This window comes from Xiphias gladius, chromosome 4 (assembly GCF_016859285.1).
Source record: "Xiphias gladius isolate SHS-SW01 ecotype Sanya breed wild chromosome 4, ASM1685928v1, whole genome shotgun sequence".
Classification (NCBI taxonomy): Eukaryota; Metazoa; Chordata; class Actinopteri; order Istiophoriformes; family Xiphiidae; genus Xiphias; species Xiphias gladius.
Window position 1 is genome coordinate 16,815,379 of NC_053403.1, and position 19,959 is coordinate 16,835,337.

Below are 19,959 nucleotides of genomic sequence, written 5' to 3' on the forward strand. Positions count from 1 at the left end.
CCATGTCTCCCAGTGGGTTTTCTTTTGTGTGTGTGTTTGTGTGTGTTTATGTGTGTGTGTGTGTGTGTGTGTGTGTGTGTGTGTGTGTGTGTGTGTGTGTGTGTGTGTGTGTGTGTGTGTGTGTGTGTGTGTGTGTGTGTGTGAGAAACAATGGTTTTTGTGACACAGGAAACACAGGAGTTACGCTGCGGAAAAAAAGAAAAAGCAGCAGCACTTTTTCCTGTAAGCAACAAAATTTCAGTCATTTCCAGAGAGTTTGTTCCCATTGGCGGGTGCGGTGGGGAGCTTTGTGCTTTCATGCTAAAATTTTGTAAGTGCAGCCGTCAGATGTTTCAAGCAAAATATATCTCATTTTTGCAGCAAACCCCTACAAAGGTGTGTACACAAATCCTGGGCATTGGCTCTTACATTCCTCTCTGAATGTAGATATCAAACTTGTATTCCTATTTGAACATGGCAGAGTGTCTGAAGGAGCACTCTGTGGCTTACATCTTACTCTTAGGCTTCCTTCATCAGGGATCCAATCAACCAACCACAAACACTCTGCTCTGAGTACATGTTTGTGTGTGTTTGTTGAATTTGGGAGTGGCGAAGAAGATTGGATCTTGAGTACAAAAACAGCAGGCTCACACTATGTTGAGGGCCACTAGAAATGATTTCTCTGTCTCGGCTGCACCCTGTATCATTAGCTACTGCACAGGTCCATAATGCAGGTGAGGGGCACCTCTAGGTGGGTTTGCAGGGTCATCTTGGTACCTTGAGGTCTGAATGCTGTTAAGGTATGAGAGCAGTTTGTTAGAAAACAAGCTGATGTGTGCAATCAAAGCACTATAGAAATAATTTACAATAACTGAAAAAGGGGATTTTAGATTTTATTAAAACAAGGTTTGTCCTATTTTACATGATCCTGTCAGCTTTCAGGCAACCCAAAGGTTTAAGAACTTTGGTCAGCTCCGGCATTGAGGCATTCATTGTGTTGTTGTATTTGGAACTGGACAAATTTTTTTCCAGTAATCAAAAGTCCAGCACAAATGTGTCTTAGCTCACTGCGCCATTGTGTATTGTTGAGTCATATTTTGGACTGTTTATTACTTGTTATTGACCAAGCCCACCAGGGGCATCTCTCTTAGACAAAGGTGTGTTGTGTTATGGACCTTCACCTTTGACATTTGTGCCTTTAAAAAGACCCAGTGACTCATCCTCAGTGATCCGTTAACATGCGAAGCAACTGTGGACATTATAGGCACAGCAGCCTTGAAGCAGTTTGTGTGGCATTTGGGGTTGACATGCAAAGTGAGAAGCATACCATGCTGTCTGCAACCATGTCTTTTTGTACCACAAGGACAAGCCAAAGTCTGCAATTTTCAAATGCTACACATAGGAGCTTTAAAGCCATGGAAGACGCAGGTTCAAATCCAATGTTCATGGCAAAATAAGCAAACAATCAAAGTTAAAGTTTAGGATGAAAAAAAACCATAAGCATTGTTTTATTTAGAGCTTAACTCTCAAAAACTCAGATAATCAGCTTCACAAGGTCTGTGGTTTGATCAGATTTGACTGACAGTGACCAAACAGCCCTCCAACTGTCATCTGATTCTCGTTCAAAAATTGCTAAAATCTCATTGGTGCAAGTATGTGACATGAAATATTACACTCACTTCAAACCAGTGAAAAGAGCACAGATGCAACAAAAAATAAAGAAACCTCTCATTTCAAATAACCAAAACTGTTCAAATTTTGGCAGATTGTTTGTGTTCATGTAGGACCCATCCCTGATAGTGAGAAGCTGGTTGAGAAAATGCTGTAGAATATGTTTTCAGGGCCTTTCAAAAGGAAATCAGTTACACCAGACAAAGAGAGAATTCATCACTAAAATATCCACTCAACTAAAAATACTACTTTACCAAAAATAAAGTATGTTTTAGTTCACAAAAAACAAATACACAAATAAAAAATTGATTAAAAAAACAGTGAAGAAAGAAAAGGAGAGCGCTGATAGTGATTAAACACAAGGAGGGGACAAGTAGTTGCATTTTTTTGCTCATTAAACTTGAACTTGACATTCCGTAAACTGTGAGATCACTACAACTACTGCCAACTACACTCTTCTCTCTTTTGATAATATGTTTATAGTGAGCATTTGGCTGCAATTACCTCAGTATTGTAGTGAGACATCGATGGTATCCGTGCTTTCCCCACCCTCCACCTGCTCCACTCTGAGCTTCTGCTGGACCTGCTGCTCCAATTCCAACCCACTCAGCTTTTCTCTCCTCTTCTTTCTCTCTCTTGTTTTTAGCGAACTGGCTTATATATTTTTGTAAGCTATATTTTCTTTTGTCATTACAACTTTTTCATTCCCTTTGAAATTTGTTTAATGACTCTTATTTGTATTAATAATATACTGTAAGTAGGCTTACAGATCATTCCATTGAGTAATAGACTATTTTTCTCATTTGGATATAAACTGCAACCTAAATAAGTATTTTGGAATTTTCTTACTTTATCAGTGAGAATTTTTATGCAGCATTACATTTTATTTTTTGATAAATTAAACCACTGACATACACTTAGTGAGCTTTCCTGGTTATTCAGTGTAATCAACAAATGCCATTGTGAATATGTTGAATATATACTTTGAATGCTTTGATAATTATAAGTAACCAGAACACTGTTTCTGGAAAATGTAAATGATAAAATGGATTTTCTTTCTCTACTTGGGTTACCAAAAACAAAAATTTAATTCACCTTCATTGTATTTAGGTTGTGGCAGATAACTCAAGAGCAAATATCCTAAAAATGCTGCAAAAATATCTGCACAGCTAAAAAGCACAAGGGATAACTGGGAAACTCTGCTTTTTATGATATCGGTGAACTGACCCTTTATGCTTAACACCAAGTCAACAGGACACCATAAGGGCTGAAATTTAGCCAGGCTACTTTTCAGCTGTCCTCAGTGGAAAGGCTAAGTGGAAGTGTCCAGGTGGGGGGAGGGGCGGACCAAACATCTGGAGAGGTGGAGAGATTGTAAGCATAGAGGTTTTGGAGGGCGACTCAGCGGGATGATGAGAGCTCCTCCGGCTCCCTGCCGAGATTGAGTAGGCCATGACATTTCCAATTTGCTCAAATTGATCGCCAGCCAGACTCGCTCTTCCCTGCCCTCCCCGTCTGTGGTGAAGCCCATGCCCAGACTGTGGCGTGTTATGATGAATGGGCTAAATGTCAAGGACTTGAAACCCTGCTCGGATCCTCTAGCTACGCTCCATTTAGTATTCTGCTTCTCCAGCCATGAGAGAAATTTGCCCCTGAGCTCAGGGATGTTGGCTTGTGATATTTTCTACCCCGAGAGAATGAATGCTTATGACAAATGGTCCAAGTAGTGTATGTTCCTATATACTTTAAATTTTTTCTCATCGCATAAAACTTTGTTATTTTAAGTAGTTGAAGGTGTTCAGAAGGTTCAAATTCAGAGACATCAGATGTGGAACAGCTCCATCTTGAAATGCTGGGAGTTTGATGCTCTTTGGGACTGTGCTGTTGAGGTGAGTCACAGTCGGGTTGTGGCATGGTAGCGCTAAAGGCCAGAATTAGTCGATAAGGAGTCTCGCCTACACACTGATGAAAACAGTGGCACAGGCTCAAAGAAACTCCTCCGTAGTTAGCTAGCGGGTAGGTACCTGAGACAAGGTCACACTTAATTACTGAAGCGCACATCAAAGTTTGCCTTTGGAGCCCGTGTCGCATTTGTTTATAGGATTAAGTCTCCAGCAAAGCACACCAAGCAAGTCTGTTTTAAGCCTGACCTTCTGAGAAGCAATGGAGTCATCCTTTGATTAGCAAGGAGGGTGGTACTGCACCTCAATCCCCCTCTCTCTAGTCCTCACTACATAATTGAAAATTTCCAGGAGCTACAATATTTCTCACTTTTCTCAAGATCATCTTTTTCCTTTCAGATCTTTTTAAATTTTACAAGTGACTGCCACAGGTATTTCTATAAAAAAAAAAATGGTACTCCAAAGAATACACAGCATATGCCATTGCTCAGGATGTGATGACACTGACATAACCACCTACATCACAATGAGTTCAAAGAAAATGTAAGCCAGCCAGCTCAGCAAGAATCCTCCTACATCCTAAACACTTCAACGATAGATGAAACCGCAGGTCATGTTCTGTACAAGAGCTCATCTCTCACTGGAGATTGTGCTGTCATCGGGGAAAGTCTATACTGTGCTGATGAGAGAATACCAACAGGGACATGCAGTATAGCTTTCCCTCGTTTCGTCAAAGAGATGTTTTTTTGAAGGGGGGCTGTACAATAATGAGGCACCTCGCTGAGGCAAAGAGTCATCAAAAGCAAGGTTGCAGCCCTAGATGCTGCTGTTTTTGCTCATCAGTTGTGTCAACACTAAGGTGCTGCTTTCTATACTTGTGAAATTCACTTGACATCAGAGGAGTGTTCCTACTGAGCTTCACTGTGGTGTCAGAGTCAATAAGCTGATTTGGGTCTCTGGATGCTGCACCCTCTGGCCGACTGCTAAAGGAGTGTTCTCTCTCACACACACAGTCTCGCTTTATGGCACATAAAAAAATAACACAACCGGTGTGTTTGGAGAGGAGGGTAAAGTGGTTGCATTCAGTGTCATCATCTGACAGTTTTATATTAAAGCCTAGGGCCAGACAAGAGGAGAGTCCTCATTTCAGACCTGGTCTATAGTCTATTCTGTCCCAATACAAGACAGTATTTGTGTGTCAGTGTAAGAGTTTTATATGAATTCTGCTGAAATGGGTCTGTCATATTGCATATTCAAATGTACAGTTAGTTTCAACAGTGACATCCACTAGTTTCTCCTGTGCAGCTTTAGTGGAAGTGCAGGTGAGATGCAAAGGAAGCTGGACTGGGCAGAAATTAGAAAGACCTGTTCTCATCAAGTATTTATACTCACCAAAAATTTTCATCACGCATTTCCCATTAGTGATAATTAATTCGGATTATTATGAGCTAGTTAATAATTTATCATCACTTACAGAATCCCAGTTTAATAAATGTATCAATTCATATGACCTGAGTTTAACCTTTACTACTGGTTGGCTCTGCTCCGAATGAAGAAGAATACAGTGCATAAATTTGAAATTCGGGAGACAGAGGTGAATATTATAATTAAAATCCAATCTTACTTTTACCCTGGAATTCACAATGGAATCCCCCCTACTATACGTGGTATCTTATATTAATTAAGTCATTCTGCAGTCAGCAGCAAGTAAGCCTTAATGTGAGTTTTTAAAAAAAACAGTCCAACAAGAGAAGGAGTGGGCAAGCATAAAAGTAAAAGCAAAATGATTCTGTCTGTATTTCCCTGTTGTTTAAAATCGAAATAAAAAACAAAAGTCGACCCCTCGGCAACACTCACACTGATGTATCAATGTGTGTCTGTCACTCCTCCGTTAAACTATTCAACAAAGAACAGCTGACCTACTGACCCAAACCTCAGCCAGAGAAACTGCAAAACTAAGCTTAAACACTTGAAAATCCCATGTGAACAACAGTATGATGATGATGATGAAAACAACTGCAGGAAGTGCAAGTGTTTACTTGTAAACAAAGAACCTAATCAAGTAAATGCCCTGAATTATTTGGTGTGAACCATGGAGGAAAAGGGCTCCTTCATCTGCTTAAAACGAATGCAAAAATATTGCTTTACAAGTAACATGTCAGCACGCAATTAGGACTGGTCCAGAGTATTACATGTCATTTATAGAGTAAGGTGACGAAAGACTGGTTACCACCTCTCAGTTCTACGACCTGCTTTAGTTAAATATAAGTGTATTGTTGTTGGGAGCGCAGCAGGGAAGAAAGAGGAAGGAATGAGGGCACCGAGTTTAAGGTAAGTACCACAAAAATATCAGCACACACCGATCAGTCACAACATTAAAACTGGTAACTGGTTTTAATGCTGTGGCTGATCAGTCTACAATTATTATGAAGCTTTGTGTTCAGTAGCAAATGTTCCATGGCTTGGTACAAGTCCGCAGCTCAGGGTTTGAAACAACTGAGTTAGATTCATATATAAATATTGCAAGACATTTATATATTTATTGGAAACACGTTAGTGTGTGTGTGTCTGTGTGTGCGTGTGCGCACTGACCTGTATAAGTCTCTCCTCTTCATGCAGGAACACTGAACGCCTTCCTAAAGCAGAAGGGCCAAACGACCTCCGAGGGCCCCGTGTGGTCACTAAGTGGTAACCAAGGTGACCGCTGGAAGCAGGCCAAAGTAAGCATCCATCCGACAGCGTCCTTCCAGGTGAGACCAAAAAACGTAATCATTCCAATACACAGCCGCATTCCCTTTGTTGCCCTTTATTTTCCTCTCTGTCTGTGTTTGTATGGTGAAGTATTACTTTCCTTGGGGGCTGCATATTGATGTAGCACTTCACAAGTTCGATATTAAGCAGAGAAGTAGACAGGATCCATAGACATTGTTTGCCATTGAGAAAGTAATATCACTCACACTTTGCCATCAGGAAGCCTAATCTTTGTGAGTAGCGAATATAGAAACTGCAATATTCTCCATCATTTTTACGGTTGCAGTTGTGGAAAGTAATTATAGTTTCGGCTGCCTTTCTGTCTTTTTTCTTGTTACCACTCTCACTTCTAACTGTTCTAACACCACAAGCTTTTTTAGTTTTAAATTTTGTAACAGTAAAAACTGAAACAAACACTTGCCACCTGCTGTTATTCTTATAAGGCGCGATTTAGCTAAATGACACTGTGTACTTACTTTTAGATTTTATCTTGCAGTGCTGATAATTTTCTTGTTTTAGTAGTCTATCAAGGCTGTAACAGACAAAAAAATAAACAAACAAACTTGTTTTTCTCTCTTTAGGTGGTACTGGAAGGTATCCGGGGACCAGGCATCGAGGGAGACATCGCCATCGATGACGTCAAGCTGGAGGAAGGGGAATGTCGAGACCCACCGCCCAGTGAGTAGCATCACATATCCACCTCCTGCATCCCCTCTTCTGTCGCTCTCATCTGAGCTCTAGGTTCTCACTGTACCTCGCTGGACAAGGTTGTGATTTACTAGAGGGAATCTAATCTTAGACAGTTGCCAGCATTGAACTACCATCTCATGGGGAACCATCTCACACGGTTGTCATAGCAACAGTGTTGTAATCACATGAATTATAGCCACGCTGGCTGAGTGGAGCACTGTAATTGCACTGTAGGAACAAACAGAAGGTAAAAACAGAAAACAGAACACAGAAAATGGCCTGCAATTGACTTGGTGATATTGTTGGGCAGACAAACGCTGTTCCTTTTGAATTTAATTCATGTTATTTATGATAAGAGGAACATTATTTTTAGAGGCTTCTCAAACTTAGACATCCCTTTAATATATCTTAGACGAATCAGGGTAAACTATTTTCATATTTCAGGCCATTAGCGGAAAATAACCAAGCATCTAAAAGAGAATCAGAGTCAGTGATCTTGGTCTGCAAAATGTATTCTTTTTATTACTGCAAGATTATTATTCAAGTTATTTTTCATTTGGATCCATTATGATTCAAAGCGACAGCATTAATTCATTTGGAGTTATAAGAGTGGTCTCCAAGGCTGAGGACAGAGTAATGTTGTGAATTATACAATTCAATCTCACGCAATGAATCTTACATGACTTTATGTAATGTAAGAGGGAAAAATTGAGGAATATCTCATGAGGGCTGATCTGACGTGCCTGCCGACTGAAGATGTTACTTAAGAAGAATGGTTCAGGGAAGATACCTTAGGGATCGGGTCATACAGGTTAGTTGTGCCTTAAAGCAATAGTTCAACATTTTGGGAAATGTTGATTATTCATTTTATTGCTGAGAGTTTAATGGGAGGATCAATACCACTGTAATGTCTATCCATTAAATATGAAATTGGAGCAAGGAGACAGTTAGCTTAGCTTAGCATAAAGACTGAAAGCAGGGGGCAACAGCTATTCTGGCTCTGTCCAAAGGTAAGAAATTCTGTAAAATCAGTACCCCTTAAGCTCACTAATTAATTCTTTATATCTTGTTTGTTTAATTTGTACAAAAATCAAAGTGTAAAAATGACACTTTGTGGTTTTAAGGGGGGTTGTGTGCTGGAGTAATTATTGCCTGGGTGCAGTTATGCCAGGAGTCTTGTCATCACCATAAGGTGACAGGCAACCAGCAGAGACTCAAGGGGCAAGGAAGGCAAGGAAGTCATTTTACCAGGTCTGCACAAAATCTCCTATAAAACCACAAGTTGTCATTTTTACACTTGGGTTTTTGTTTCTTCACCAGAGCCAGACAAGCTGTTTCCCCAGTTTGGAGACTTTAAGCTAAACTAATCGGCTACTGGCTGTATCTTCATATTTATGGTACATACATGAAAGTGGTGTCAATCTTGTCATCACCTCTTGGCAAGAAAGTTAATTTGCCAAAATGGGGGACTGTTCTTTCAAATGCACATGGCTTGTTTTATGTCCATGTGTTCTGCTTTTGAGTTAGAAGGAATTTTTGTGTTTTGCTTTTTGGTGTATGTAATAACAGCAGCTACCATTGTTTTGTTTTTTTTTAAATCTATTTAGATCTCAGCTCCAAGGCTCCGTCCACATCCTCCCATATATGGCTGCTATGCATCACCTTGGTGATGACCCTCCTAGAGGGTCAGAGGTGACCCTTCTCTCCGTCATCTCAGAGGCGAATATTCAGACCCACCGTCTGTGAGCTATACCCTCGGCATCCAATCACCAAAGATTCATGCATCCTGAAAGCAGCTGGGGTCCCCTGACGGACAACGGAGAGACGGAAATTAATAAAAGAGAGAAAAAATAGTGATAAAAAAGTTACACAAAAAGTAATAAAGAAGATTCGCTAATTTTTTAAAGAGACCTCTTTTACAGAAAACACTCCTCGGTGCAGGACTCGGGACGTCTTTACGAGCACAAAGACAGGTGGGCGAAGAGTAAGCCTGGACTTTGGTGATAGAGTTCATAAGCGTCAAGGGAGGACAGTTTGTAAAGCACAAGAACAATTTTATCAAGTTATGAAAATATCTTTGGAAGGCGGCGGAATATAGACACTGCTGACCATTTGAAGAGGAAATTACATTTCCCTGCTTAAAAATACATGGAATCAGACCTTTCTCTGTGTATCTTTATCTTCATTTTCTTGCACCAGATGCCAGTCACCAACACTTGTTTTCCACGCTAGCCCAACCTCACATCACACCTTGTCGTTTCTTTATCTGCTTGGTGCTGTACTGTAGAAAAACAAGGATTCTGGCAACATTTAGTTCTGTCTGCTTACTCCCCTGTAGCTGCCTATGTATCTTTTAACACTGTGCTCACAAATCCAAGTGGCCAACCGACAGTACGGTGGCAGAACAATAAATGCAGAAGAATGAGCGGAGTTGTAGACAGCTGGACTGGAGGGCAGAAAAAAGTTGAAGCTTATAAGCTGGAATGAGAGGAAGAGGTGGAAAGAGGGCAGAGAGGAGGGATGTTAAACGGAGGAAGAGTGAAGGGAGAGGAGGAACAGGCAGAGAGTAGAGAAAGGTCCGATTAATGAGGCCTGACTCGAATATTCAGTCAGTGGTCCGTCTGTGGAACAGAAGCCACTTTACTTTCTGCCATGAAACAAAGTGCCTTCAGATTACAAACCGAATCGTGAGCCTGGGTGTTAGTCAACATCGAACACATCTCCGTTCATGTTTCCTCTGATGGGCTATTTTCTACATGTTTCTTTTGCCCCACAAGTGCTGATGGAAGGGCATGCATGTTCAGAGGGAGTATGGGGGTTTGTGCAACACCTGGAGTTTACTCCTGACGGAACAGTTGCCTGTGTGTGTGTGTGTGTGTGTGTGTGTGTGTGTGTGTGTGTGTGTGTGTGTGTGTGTGTGTGTGTGTGTGTGTGTGTGTGTGTGTGTGTGTGTGTGTGTGTGGTGTGTGGGTGTGTGTGTGTGCATACGCCTAAGTCTATGCCTATGCCTGTGCGTAGTTCAATGTGAGGGCAGCCGACCAGGCAGCGCTGACAGACCCCGAGCACAGGTCTGGAAACAATTTGGATAAAAACAGCGACAACAGTGAAATTGAGGCTCTGGATCTTTTTCTACAGAAAGACAGTTTAAGATCATACAGGAGGATAAAGACACTTTGTCGAATGAATTTCCCACTCTCTCTTCCCATAATTCTCCTTCCTTGCAGGTGAGCATTTTTTAACAAAGAAAAGAACAACTGCTGAATAAAACATTGCATTGTACAGGGAGGAGAGTAGGAACCTTGGGACTGCAGGCTCTAAAGGGTGATTCGCCTCACCCTTGTCCTCCACCATTTATATGGAACAATATGAGAATAAAAGATAATAATGACCATAATAATAGTCATGATATTTTATTACTCTAGCGAGAATGTTTCTCTGCTTTTACACAAACTGTGAAGATTGACTGTGGAAGATCTACCTGAGACCATAACCTTAACCAGCGGGGTTTTTAAAAAAAATATGTTGTAAAAAAGAGAAAATAAGAAAATGAAAAATTCCGTTCATTGTTGGTTATGACAAATGTTTTGAGGACTTGTGTCTTGTTTCTTATTTTTTCTGTTGAAGATGACTTAACTTCCTTTCTCTTCTTGTTGTCTCCCTTTGCATTGCTGAAGTATCAAAGCTGATGGAAGCATAAGAAGTAAACCAATTTGATAACTGTATAACTTGTAAATGTTAAAGAAGCTCTATTCAAAGGTTTATGATAAATGTTTTATGTTGGAGTACAGGAAGCACAACATACAGTTCAAGGTCTCAACTTATAAAATCCATTTTTTATTTCTCTACACATACGTGACCTACTTCCACAAATTCAGGCTTATCAACACTCTGAAACAAGTCCGTGTTTAACGGCAAATTGATCATTTTTTACTTGTTACATTCATATTTATAGTGCAACCAAAATGCTGGAGAACACAACCCAGTCAAGAGTATAAATGAAATCTTCATGAATGCCGACTGGGTAAAGGTTCTTGGTGTTGTGGCTGTTCAGCATATGTAGCCTCTTCAGCAGAAGCCTGGGTTAGTCTGAGTGGGTCGTGTACATGTGTGAGCATAAAGCTGTGTACAGTAGGTGTGATAAGAAACTGATACATGTAAAGAAAATAAATATGCTAAGCAAAACAGAGCAGAATGATGAACATTTCAGGGCATCCTTACAATATCATTATGGTCTGTATGATGTTATTACAGAGACATACTCACAGGTATAATATGCTATCCATTTCGAGTTTTTTTTTTTCGTTTTTTGTAGATAATTTCAGACATTTTTATTTCTGTGTTTTTATTTCCATAATGCCCAGATCACAATGAATGTAAATGGAATTCTGGGGAGAGTTGTTTTCATACACTCTTACTAGATGTAATGTTTTACTAAAACATATGATTTTTGCGTGCTTTTGATGATGAGAACTTTCATAGGTTGTTTTCGCCACGTCAAGAACGGGAAGTTCATCTGACTTTGTTACAGACTTTGACTCAATTTCCAAAAATATAAGCTCAGATAAAATATCCATTAGCTAGTCACTATATCCTCCTGTGGTATAGTAGGTAATGAAAAGTGCCAAAATGACCCATGTAGTTGTCACTGTTACTAATAATGGGTATGAGTTTCTTAAGATATTTTGGTAACTGTTCCTTTTACAGCCACCCTGAGCAACTGGTCAATTCATGAGGAGAACAGAAAATCAGCATATGATAGTAGCTACATGAATGATTATAAATTACAGCTTTATTTACATAAAAGAACATCTTTGCTATTATTTTGGCATTGCTGTCAATGGTTTAAAGAGATATTGTAACATTTTGGGAAATGCACTTGTTCTTGCCAAGAGTTAGATGACAAGATCAGTATAATTCGCTTATCTGTCCGTTAAATATGAGGCTACAACCAGGAAATTGTTAGCTTAGCTTAGCACAAAGACTGGAAACAGAGGGAAACATCTAGCGTGGCTCTGTCTGACAAAAAAATCCACATACCAGCACCTCCAAAGATCAATAGTTAACACATTTTACTGTATCTCTTCTGTTTAATCTGTACAAAAACCAAACAGTTAAAAACAACAAGTTGCATTTTATGCATGTTGCCAGATAACTAGTGGAGATGTTGGGAAGTCACTGCTCCCACGCAAGAAATAGTTTGGCACAAAACCCCTGTAAAACCGCAAATTCCTGAAACATTTTTTCATACAAATTAAACAAACGATAATAACATGTTCATTTATGAGCTTTATAGGTGCTGGCAGGCTGATTTTGTTATCTTCGGACATCATGTGTTTCTGATTGCCAATCACAGAGCTACACTAGCTGTTTCCCATGCTTTCATTCTTTGTGCTAAGCTAGGCTAACTGGCTATTGGTAGCTTCATATTAAATGTACAGATGTAAAAGTGATATTGATATTCTTATCTAACTCTAGAAAAGTAAGTGAATAAGTGTATTTCTCTAAATGTCAAACTATTCCTGGGAATTAGTATTAGTAGGCTACTGAGCTGGAACCAGGACGGGGTTTTCAGCTAGCTTGGCTTTCTCCAAAGTTCAAAAATACACCTACCAGCACCTCTAAAGCGCACTAATTAACAGGTCACAAAACACAAATTACTGCTTCAAAATAACAGCTTTATTTAAAAATATGCAAAACTTCTGTGTGTTCCCTGTCAGTCAAGATACTGTAAAATTGTTTTGTGTATGTTGAAATTATATCAACATTAGCCTTTCTAAAACTATGACAGAACTAATTTTTATCATAGTTTTGTGGTGTATATTATTAAATACTGGGTACATTCATACATTATCTGAAAAATTTTCATCTGTGTGAAGGAAATATCGTCTAACTTTCCCAGATCAGCAAATGAAGTTGGACAGAAAAAGGAATCATTATTTGTTTTCATGCTCTTACAGCTTTCACCATATCCTTGATTTCCATTTCTGTGCAATTCACACACCCTATGTCAGCCTCTGCCCTTTCTGTGTATGAGGGATGTGAGCCTGGTGAGTGGCTTAGACTCAGCTCTGCTCTATTTGTTGATAAAAGTCCTCAAAGCTACTTCAAAGTTGAAGTGAAGAGGATTAACAGTTTTTGAATATGTAAACAGTGTTATGCGACAGTTTGCTTTCGTACACTGTTTATTGACTTTACTTTAATGATGAGAGGTTTCTGTGGTTGTGGAAGGTGGAAAGTGTTAATAAACTAACCAGGGGTAATGGGTTTGAGGTATTTTCTAGCTTCTGATTAATTAAGGTGCTTGAGCTGAATATGTCCACATGTGCCAAGGGTTTTGTTTTTACATCACTGTACCTGGGCCCAAGATATTTTTTGTGTGTTGTTTTTTCCCACCAGCACATACAGTATCAGATGTTTCTCACAGGAGCCACTTAAGTTTGACATTCATGTAAAAGTTCAGAGTTGTGGTGATAGTGCCATAATTTTAAACAGATGGTTACAAAAATAAAATGATAGTATATTTTTTTCTCTTTTCTTCTTGGTAAACCTTTCACAATCACATGAAATTTAAAGGTCTGTATTTATTTTATAGATTTATAGATTTTGTCTCTAAGAATGGGGATGTGTATACTATAGGTACTGCACTCTAATACAACTGTCTAGTAATAAACACTACATTGCTCAAACAGAGCTTAGCATTAGTGCAGGCATACCACTAAACTGATTGCATAAACTGATTGGCATCAGCTTTTTTATTATTGCCTTTCAATCACTGGCTTATTCAGCTGACTAATAGCGTCCAATCATGTTCATGCAGGTGTAGAGTGCTGCCATTATGATATAACCTGATGCTTCTCACTATTACTCTGCTGATACAGTTATGCCACTGTTGTTTGCTGCGGCAGCTCCTCAGTCACTTCAACCTCCTACTTAAAGAGCAGAGCCTTTTTCACCAAATCTAACTGTATAACCATTTTCTAGAAATGTTAAATGTCTTGACCGTAAATGTTTCTGACAAAACATAGTTATTTATTGTTTGACATCAATGAATGACTATGAACAGTAAAAATAAGATGTTTTTGGTCAGTTGTATTGCATTGCTATACATGGTACTAGTCACAGTTTACACCAGAAATTGCCATTTTTTTGTGTAATGCTGCTGAAAAAAAACAACACATGTCGATCTTTATCGCATTGAAGAGGCAATAACCATTTGGTAGATGGGAGGAGGGAAATAGTTTGCAGTGCCAGGTATAGACACAGAAATAATAAACAATTCCTTTGCGAATGCAGTTTCACCTTGCTTACTGAAACATGACACATTTGCCTTGCTACTTTTCTGTAGCATAAATGGTGAATATTAATCTTAATTAAACAAAAGGAAATAACTTGTTGTCGGATATGGAATGCCAAGGAAACAAAGGACTTGCTTTCAATTCTGTTTCATATTAGATTCTTCTAAAAAGTTCTGTTATATCTTTTGTTTATTGATGAATACGCGAATGAATTATGCAGTTGTGCATGAATGTACCCAGTGTTTACATCAATACCATTAAAATGGAGGTACTGTAGCATTTAAGGATGGGGTCTGTCAGAGTTTGTGCAAGCTGTAGATTGAACTTAATTGCTGTACCATGCAGTATGTCGAAACAATTTCCCAGGTTCTTTGGTAAATTTGATTAAAACTACCCATGTGAGCAGAACCATGGCCAGTTGGTATGTGAGAAAATGTAATTTAAAACAAACTATAGCCTTAATTCCTAGGAAGTGCATACTTTATAATATTATAAATTACAAGTGGAAAAGATCTTGCTAAAAAAAAGTCCTGTACAGTTGTGCTGCTAAACTCAGACAGTTTCCAACTGTAATGTAGTTACCTGAATGGTGTTTTTAATTAAATTCAGCTGTAATTTTCACATTTTTAATACACAGTTACAGCTGTAATAACATGGTAGTTTATTATTCTTACCATGTATTTAACTGCTCAATATCTAGTGCTTCAAGGGTCTCTAAAAGGGACAGTCCCAACATTTCTTTCTGAGTGGAAACGTCTCATTTTCTGTTCAACCTAAGAAGGGCTTTGTCACATTGTGCCATTCATAGCGCTCATTTACCTCCCCCATAAAACCATTCAGTTCCACTAGCATGATATAATTTCAGCTGGTAGCCCTATTTATCACTATAATTACCCAGCTTTCTTGGTATTGATTCAGCAAAGACAACGAGTGCCAAAAGGGGGAAAAGCATTGTTGTTAGGTATGACCAGCACCGGCAGAATTGTCAGTCATTAATTTGGCAGTGAAAGTGTTTATATGAAGGACAAAAAGAGGAACAAAGTGTCTGTTATATTATATCTTAAACTTTACCACAGTGTTGAATTTTTTTCAAAAGTAAAATTTCCATTTTAATGTGTTGTATTTCTTTCACTTTCAAACAGAGGCTAGGCAGTAGTGAGTGGTGCCAAAGTAGTGAGTGGCTGACTGCAGTCTAACTAAATAACTGGAAAAGGCTGGTAATTTTACCGGTGGGAAAATTGCCACCTCCTGGTACCTTACTTCTTCTGGTGTTGGAGTGAATCTCAATACTTTTCAATGGCTTTCCTCCTCTGTCTGTCCTCTCTTTTTCTTTCGCCTGCTTTGATCAGGAATCACAGGCTTGGCAGGAGCAATGTGTATACAGACTCCCTTTTTCCATGTCCAGTAATTTATCATCAGCTGACTGCGTGTGGGATGACAAACAGCCCCCCCCCAACGAAAAGACCCTTGGAAATTATGAGATTTGATGCTGTAATATCAAGGTTGTTTAGAAAGCTGTGTTTCAGTGATGTTATTTATCTTGTTCTGTGCTGACACCCTGTAATGATGACCTGTCATTCTTCTCTGTTTTGTGCTCTATATTTATATATGATCAGGCTTCTTTTTCACTGTATTTCTTTGGATTTGTCACCCATTTTTTTGTGCCATACCTGCAACTAATGAAAAAATAAAGAAAAGGAATATTTTATTTGCTGTGTCAAATAAATTCTCCCCAGTACAATATGAGACCAGAACATTATAAAGTATAACAGAATAGGACAGAATAGAATACAACATACACAATATTATATGCTTAGTGCTTAAACACAAAGCCTCTTCTTGTTTCTGTGGCTTGCCTGTACTTGACACCTCTGTCCCCATAGTTTTTCAAAGGGAAAGCCAAGTTATTCCCACAGTGACCACCTGTCTCCCACTCAAAGGGCTGGAAACAAAAGCTTTTGTGTTGTGCAAATTGTTCTTTTGACAGTACTCCCCATTTTGTGGTTGTTCTGAGGAGCTAGCATTCTTGCTTTCCTCTCAGAGTTGAGAGCCTGTGAGTGAGTGTGGTGAGAAAAGGACATCTGAGGGAAATACAGCGGAATAACAATTGTGTGCTGAGGGACTTGAAAGTCATCCAAAGGTTGGCCAGCAGGGGCTTCCTGACTGAGGAAAGCTTATAGAGTAGCAACCTGAGCGAGTTAATGTACACAGCCTGAATTAATTTTCCTCTTTTTTTTCCTTAGCAGTCCACCTCTGTGATATGCTAAACATGCAAGAAAATGACCAAACCTTTTTTTTATTGTATTTTAAAATAACCACAAGGTCAGGGAATTGGTATGTTACAATGTTGCCAATGGTTTCGCACTATTCCATTTGTCAACAGGTGGTGGTGGTGTGTCAACAAACACCCTAATGCATCAGCTAAGGCTGTGAAGAAGACTGCAGGCTGGTCAGCATGGATTGAAAGATTGCAGGTGTCAAACTTTCAAGAAAAATCAGCTTTGCAAATGTTTTATGAGGAAGGGAATGCATTCAACATGTTTGTTAAACCTCAAGGATAAACATAATGTGTTTTGTTTTGTAACACTGAATGTAAACAGAAACTGTGCTTGCAAGTAAACTCCACAGGGCACCTTTAAGATAACATACTGTAGCTTCATTTAAAGGAGTAGGCCAACATTTTGAAAAATTATTCACTTTCATGGCGAGAGTGAGATGACTGCTTCCAGTCTTCATGCTAAGCTAAACTAGTCATCATCTGGCTGTAGCTTCATATTTACCATACACTAATAAGTGTGATATCAGTCTCCTTATCTAACTCTGAGAGAGAAAACAACAAACAATATCGTAAAATAATTATTTCTTTAAAGGGGCAATATGTTTTTGTTATCACTACATATTTCTATTTCTATTTCTATCACTTATTGTCTTCTGCTGAATTTTGCATGCTAAGCAGCTAGCCCTGGCCCACCTGGCCCATCCCGTTCACTTTCCGATAGTGAGTCACTGTAGTGACCAGTCTGCCCTCAGTCCAACATGAGAGGATGAAGGATTAATGCGTCTTAAAGGACATAATCTAACCTCTTGTCTTATAAGCAGCGATTGCTGAAGGTCTTTGCAAGTGACCACCACCACCACCTGCTTCAGCAGCAGAAAAAACTTACACATCGGCCCTATAAGTATTGAACTAGAACCAGGAGGTGGTCGGCAGCTAGCCTGGCCCTTTCCAAAGTTAAAAGATACGGTTACCAGCACCTTTTGAGTTCACTAATTAATTAGTTATTTGTTCTCATATGTTTAATCAATACACAAATAGTTGTTGCAGTTGTTGTTTTAAAAGGGGCTCATGTTCCTTATGATATTTTGATATTTTTTTGCTCTTTTAATTTAAAGACCCTGGCTAGCTGTTTCCAGGCTTTATGCTAAGCCAGGTTAATTGTCTCATAGCTATTAATGCACTAACATGAGGCTGATATGGATTTATTCATCTAACTCTTGGCAACTAAGCGAATAAGCATTCTTTTGTATTTCCCAAAATTTGAAATTGATTTTAAAAGGTTATTGAGAGACCGGGCTGAAAGTGATTGTTCATACAACACCGACAAATATAGTAATGCATGTCAGGATGATCTGTTTACACTGTTTTGGCTTCTCCCACACAGTAAGGCCTTGCAGTAGGGGCTAATAGGTACTCTCCACCAAATAGTCAGCTTTCCCCAAGGACAAGCTGTGTCCCTACTCCTGAAAGGCAAGTTGTTGTTTTTTTCCAGGAGTGGAGAAATATGTCAGTTGTGTTCTGTCAGTTGTGTTCTCCCGCTGTTCCCAGGGGAACAGCAGGAGAGTGTTTTAGTGTTGTATGAGATGCAGATTTTGTCATAGGTCTCCCTTTAGCCCCCGGGCTTTCCTAAGGCTGCCCACCGATTTGGAGAATGCTATGGCTGTATGTGTTTGTGTAGGATGTGTAGGCTCGGATACATGAGTGTGAGTGTTTGCAGCATCCTCACATGGCAATATTGTTGAGCTGGCTCAGCTCAGCCATAGTGCTGTTGTGGGAATTTGTAGCTCTGTGATCGGCAGTCAGAAACACATGATATCATATTCTGCAGCTCTCACTTTTATTTTCAGGTTTGTTTTGCGCTGCATGGTAACATAAGCAATGATGTAAGCCTCTTTACTGATATCCAAGTGGTGATCTTTGTTTCTGTGTGCAGATTCATGAAAAAAAAACAACATTCACACCACATTATGGAGTTTGTTCCATTACACAGACAATTACTGTGAAGGGAACAGCTGATAGTAAGTGGAGTACATTTATTCAAAAAGGTGTTGAGTACACAATCGAAACAACACAACATCAGCAGCACTCTAAATTTTGCTTGTGGTCTTTATGATCTTGTTTTATCCTGCATGCCCTCTTTGAAGCGTGGCAAACCTCCTGTTTTTCTGGATAATAAGTTACTCCCATAAAAAATTCAGATTGTTTCTGCAGCTGATAACCCCTGGTAGCATTTGGCCTTTAAAATCCCAAGCACTTTCAATTACCCTGCTGCATGTCCCATTCGTCCACTCTCTTATCGTCTCCCTCCTCTGTTTCACCCAGCCAGAGGTTGCCCTGTAGATCCGCATTAGAATGCGCACCTGGTATCTCAACCACTGAACAATGGCATTTTACATTACATTTTATTCCCTTTTCTCCTTGTTATGCACCGCAACAGCACTTTGTTTACAGGGCCACCACTGCCTTCTGGATGGACGGGAAAATGTCATGGAATGCTAATGGTCTGGTAATCCTCCTCTGACAGGGCTCCCAATATCAGTCAAACAATATCTATTCAGTTATGCCAGCTTTGTCAAAGTCACTCAGGCAAACATGAGATGACCACATCTGTGGCCAGTGCAATGTTGACACATTATCAATACAAAAACATTCCTCATTTATTCTCCATTGCTTTGTTGTTTTCTTCATCAGCTGTATCTCTTGAATACAAAGATGTCACAGTCTACAATAACTTAGCAATTAGCAATTCTTCCATTATGAGCAGTGATTTGCCTCTCCACATACATATGAGCACCTCTCACTCAATTCATGCCTTTGAGATATCTACTTGTCCTCTCATGGATGCTGCATAAATTAATCCCTCTCATGTGCTGCCATCTGAGCCATGTTGATGCAAAACTTCAGGCTGAATAATTTATCTGTCTGCCCTTCGGAAGCCAAAGCTCGCACCGGGTGCCACCACGCATAACTAAGAATTCTCATCACAGACCTGAGCCTGCTGGCATCCGCTCAGACATCTGTGTCGTGTGATAAGAGCGCACATCATAGGAGGAAGACATCAGATGTGGTTTGAATTTTGGCCACTAGATGGGAAGACAAAGGGGAACCAAACACTGTCTATAAACAGAGCAGTGGTCACCTTTTCCACATGTGCTGCACTTTTGCTTCATCTCTAAGGGGATTACTTCAGCTGTACTGCAGTACTGAGCTCTGCATTGCTAATGCAGGACAGATCCAGAGCACTTTCACAAAGCATACTGCCTCATTGTTTCAGTTTCATCCTTCCAGGTGATTAAACAAGAGATGAAGAGATTCTGAACTACTGGTGATTATTATCTGTTTTTCTGCCTAATTCAATTATGATGACAATGAGTGTCACCCTGTATCACAGCTC

General features: G+C 39.5%; 1 protein-coding gene across 1 annotated transcript in view; it reads left to right on the forward strand.

The window, feature by feature from the left end:
• The window catches only part of LOC120789183 (MAM domain-containing glycosylphosphatidylinositol anchor protein 2-like), a 164,588-nt gene extending 154,776 nt beyond the window's left edge, over positions 1 to 9,812 (forward strand). Inside the window, exons 16-18 of the mRNA XM_040125747.1 lie at positions 6,171 to 6,301; positions 6,884 to 6,980; positions 8,600 to 9,812. Of these exons, the coding sequence (XP_039981681.1) occupies positions 6,171 to 6,301; positions 6,884 to 6,980; positions 8,600 to 8,688 (317 nt within the window). The 3' untranslated portion in view covers positions 8,689 to 9,812. The remainder of the gene's footprint in view (positions 1 to 6,170; positions 6,302 to 6,883; positions 6,981 to 8,599) is intronic.
• The last annotated feature ends 10,147 nt before the right edge of the window (positions 9,813 to 19,959 follow it).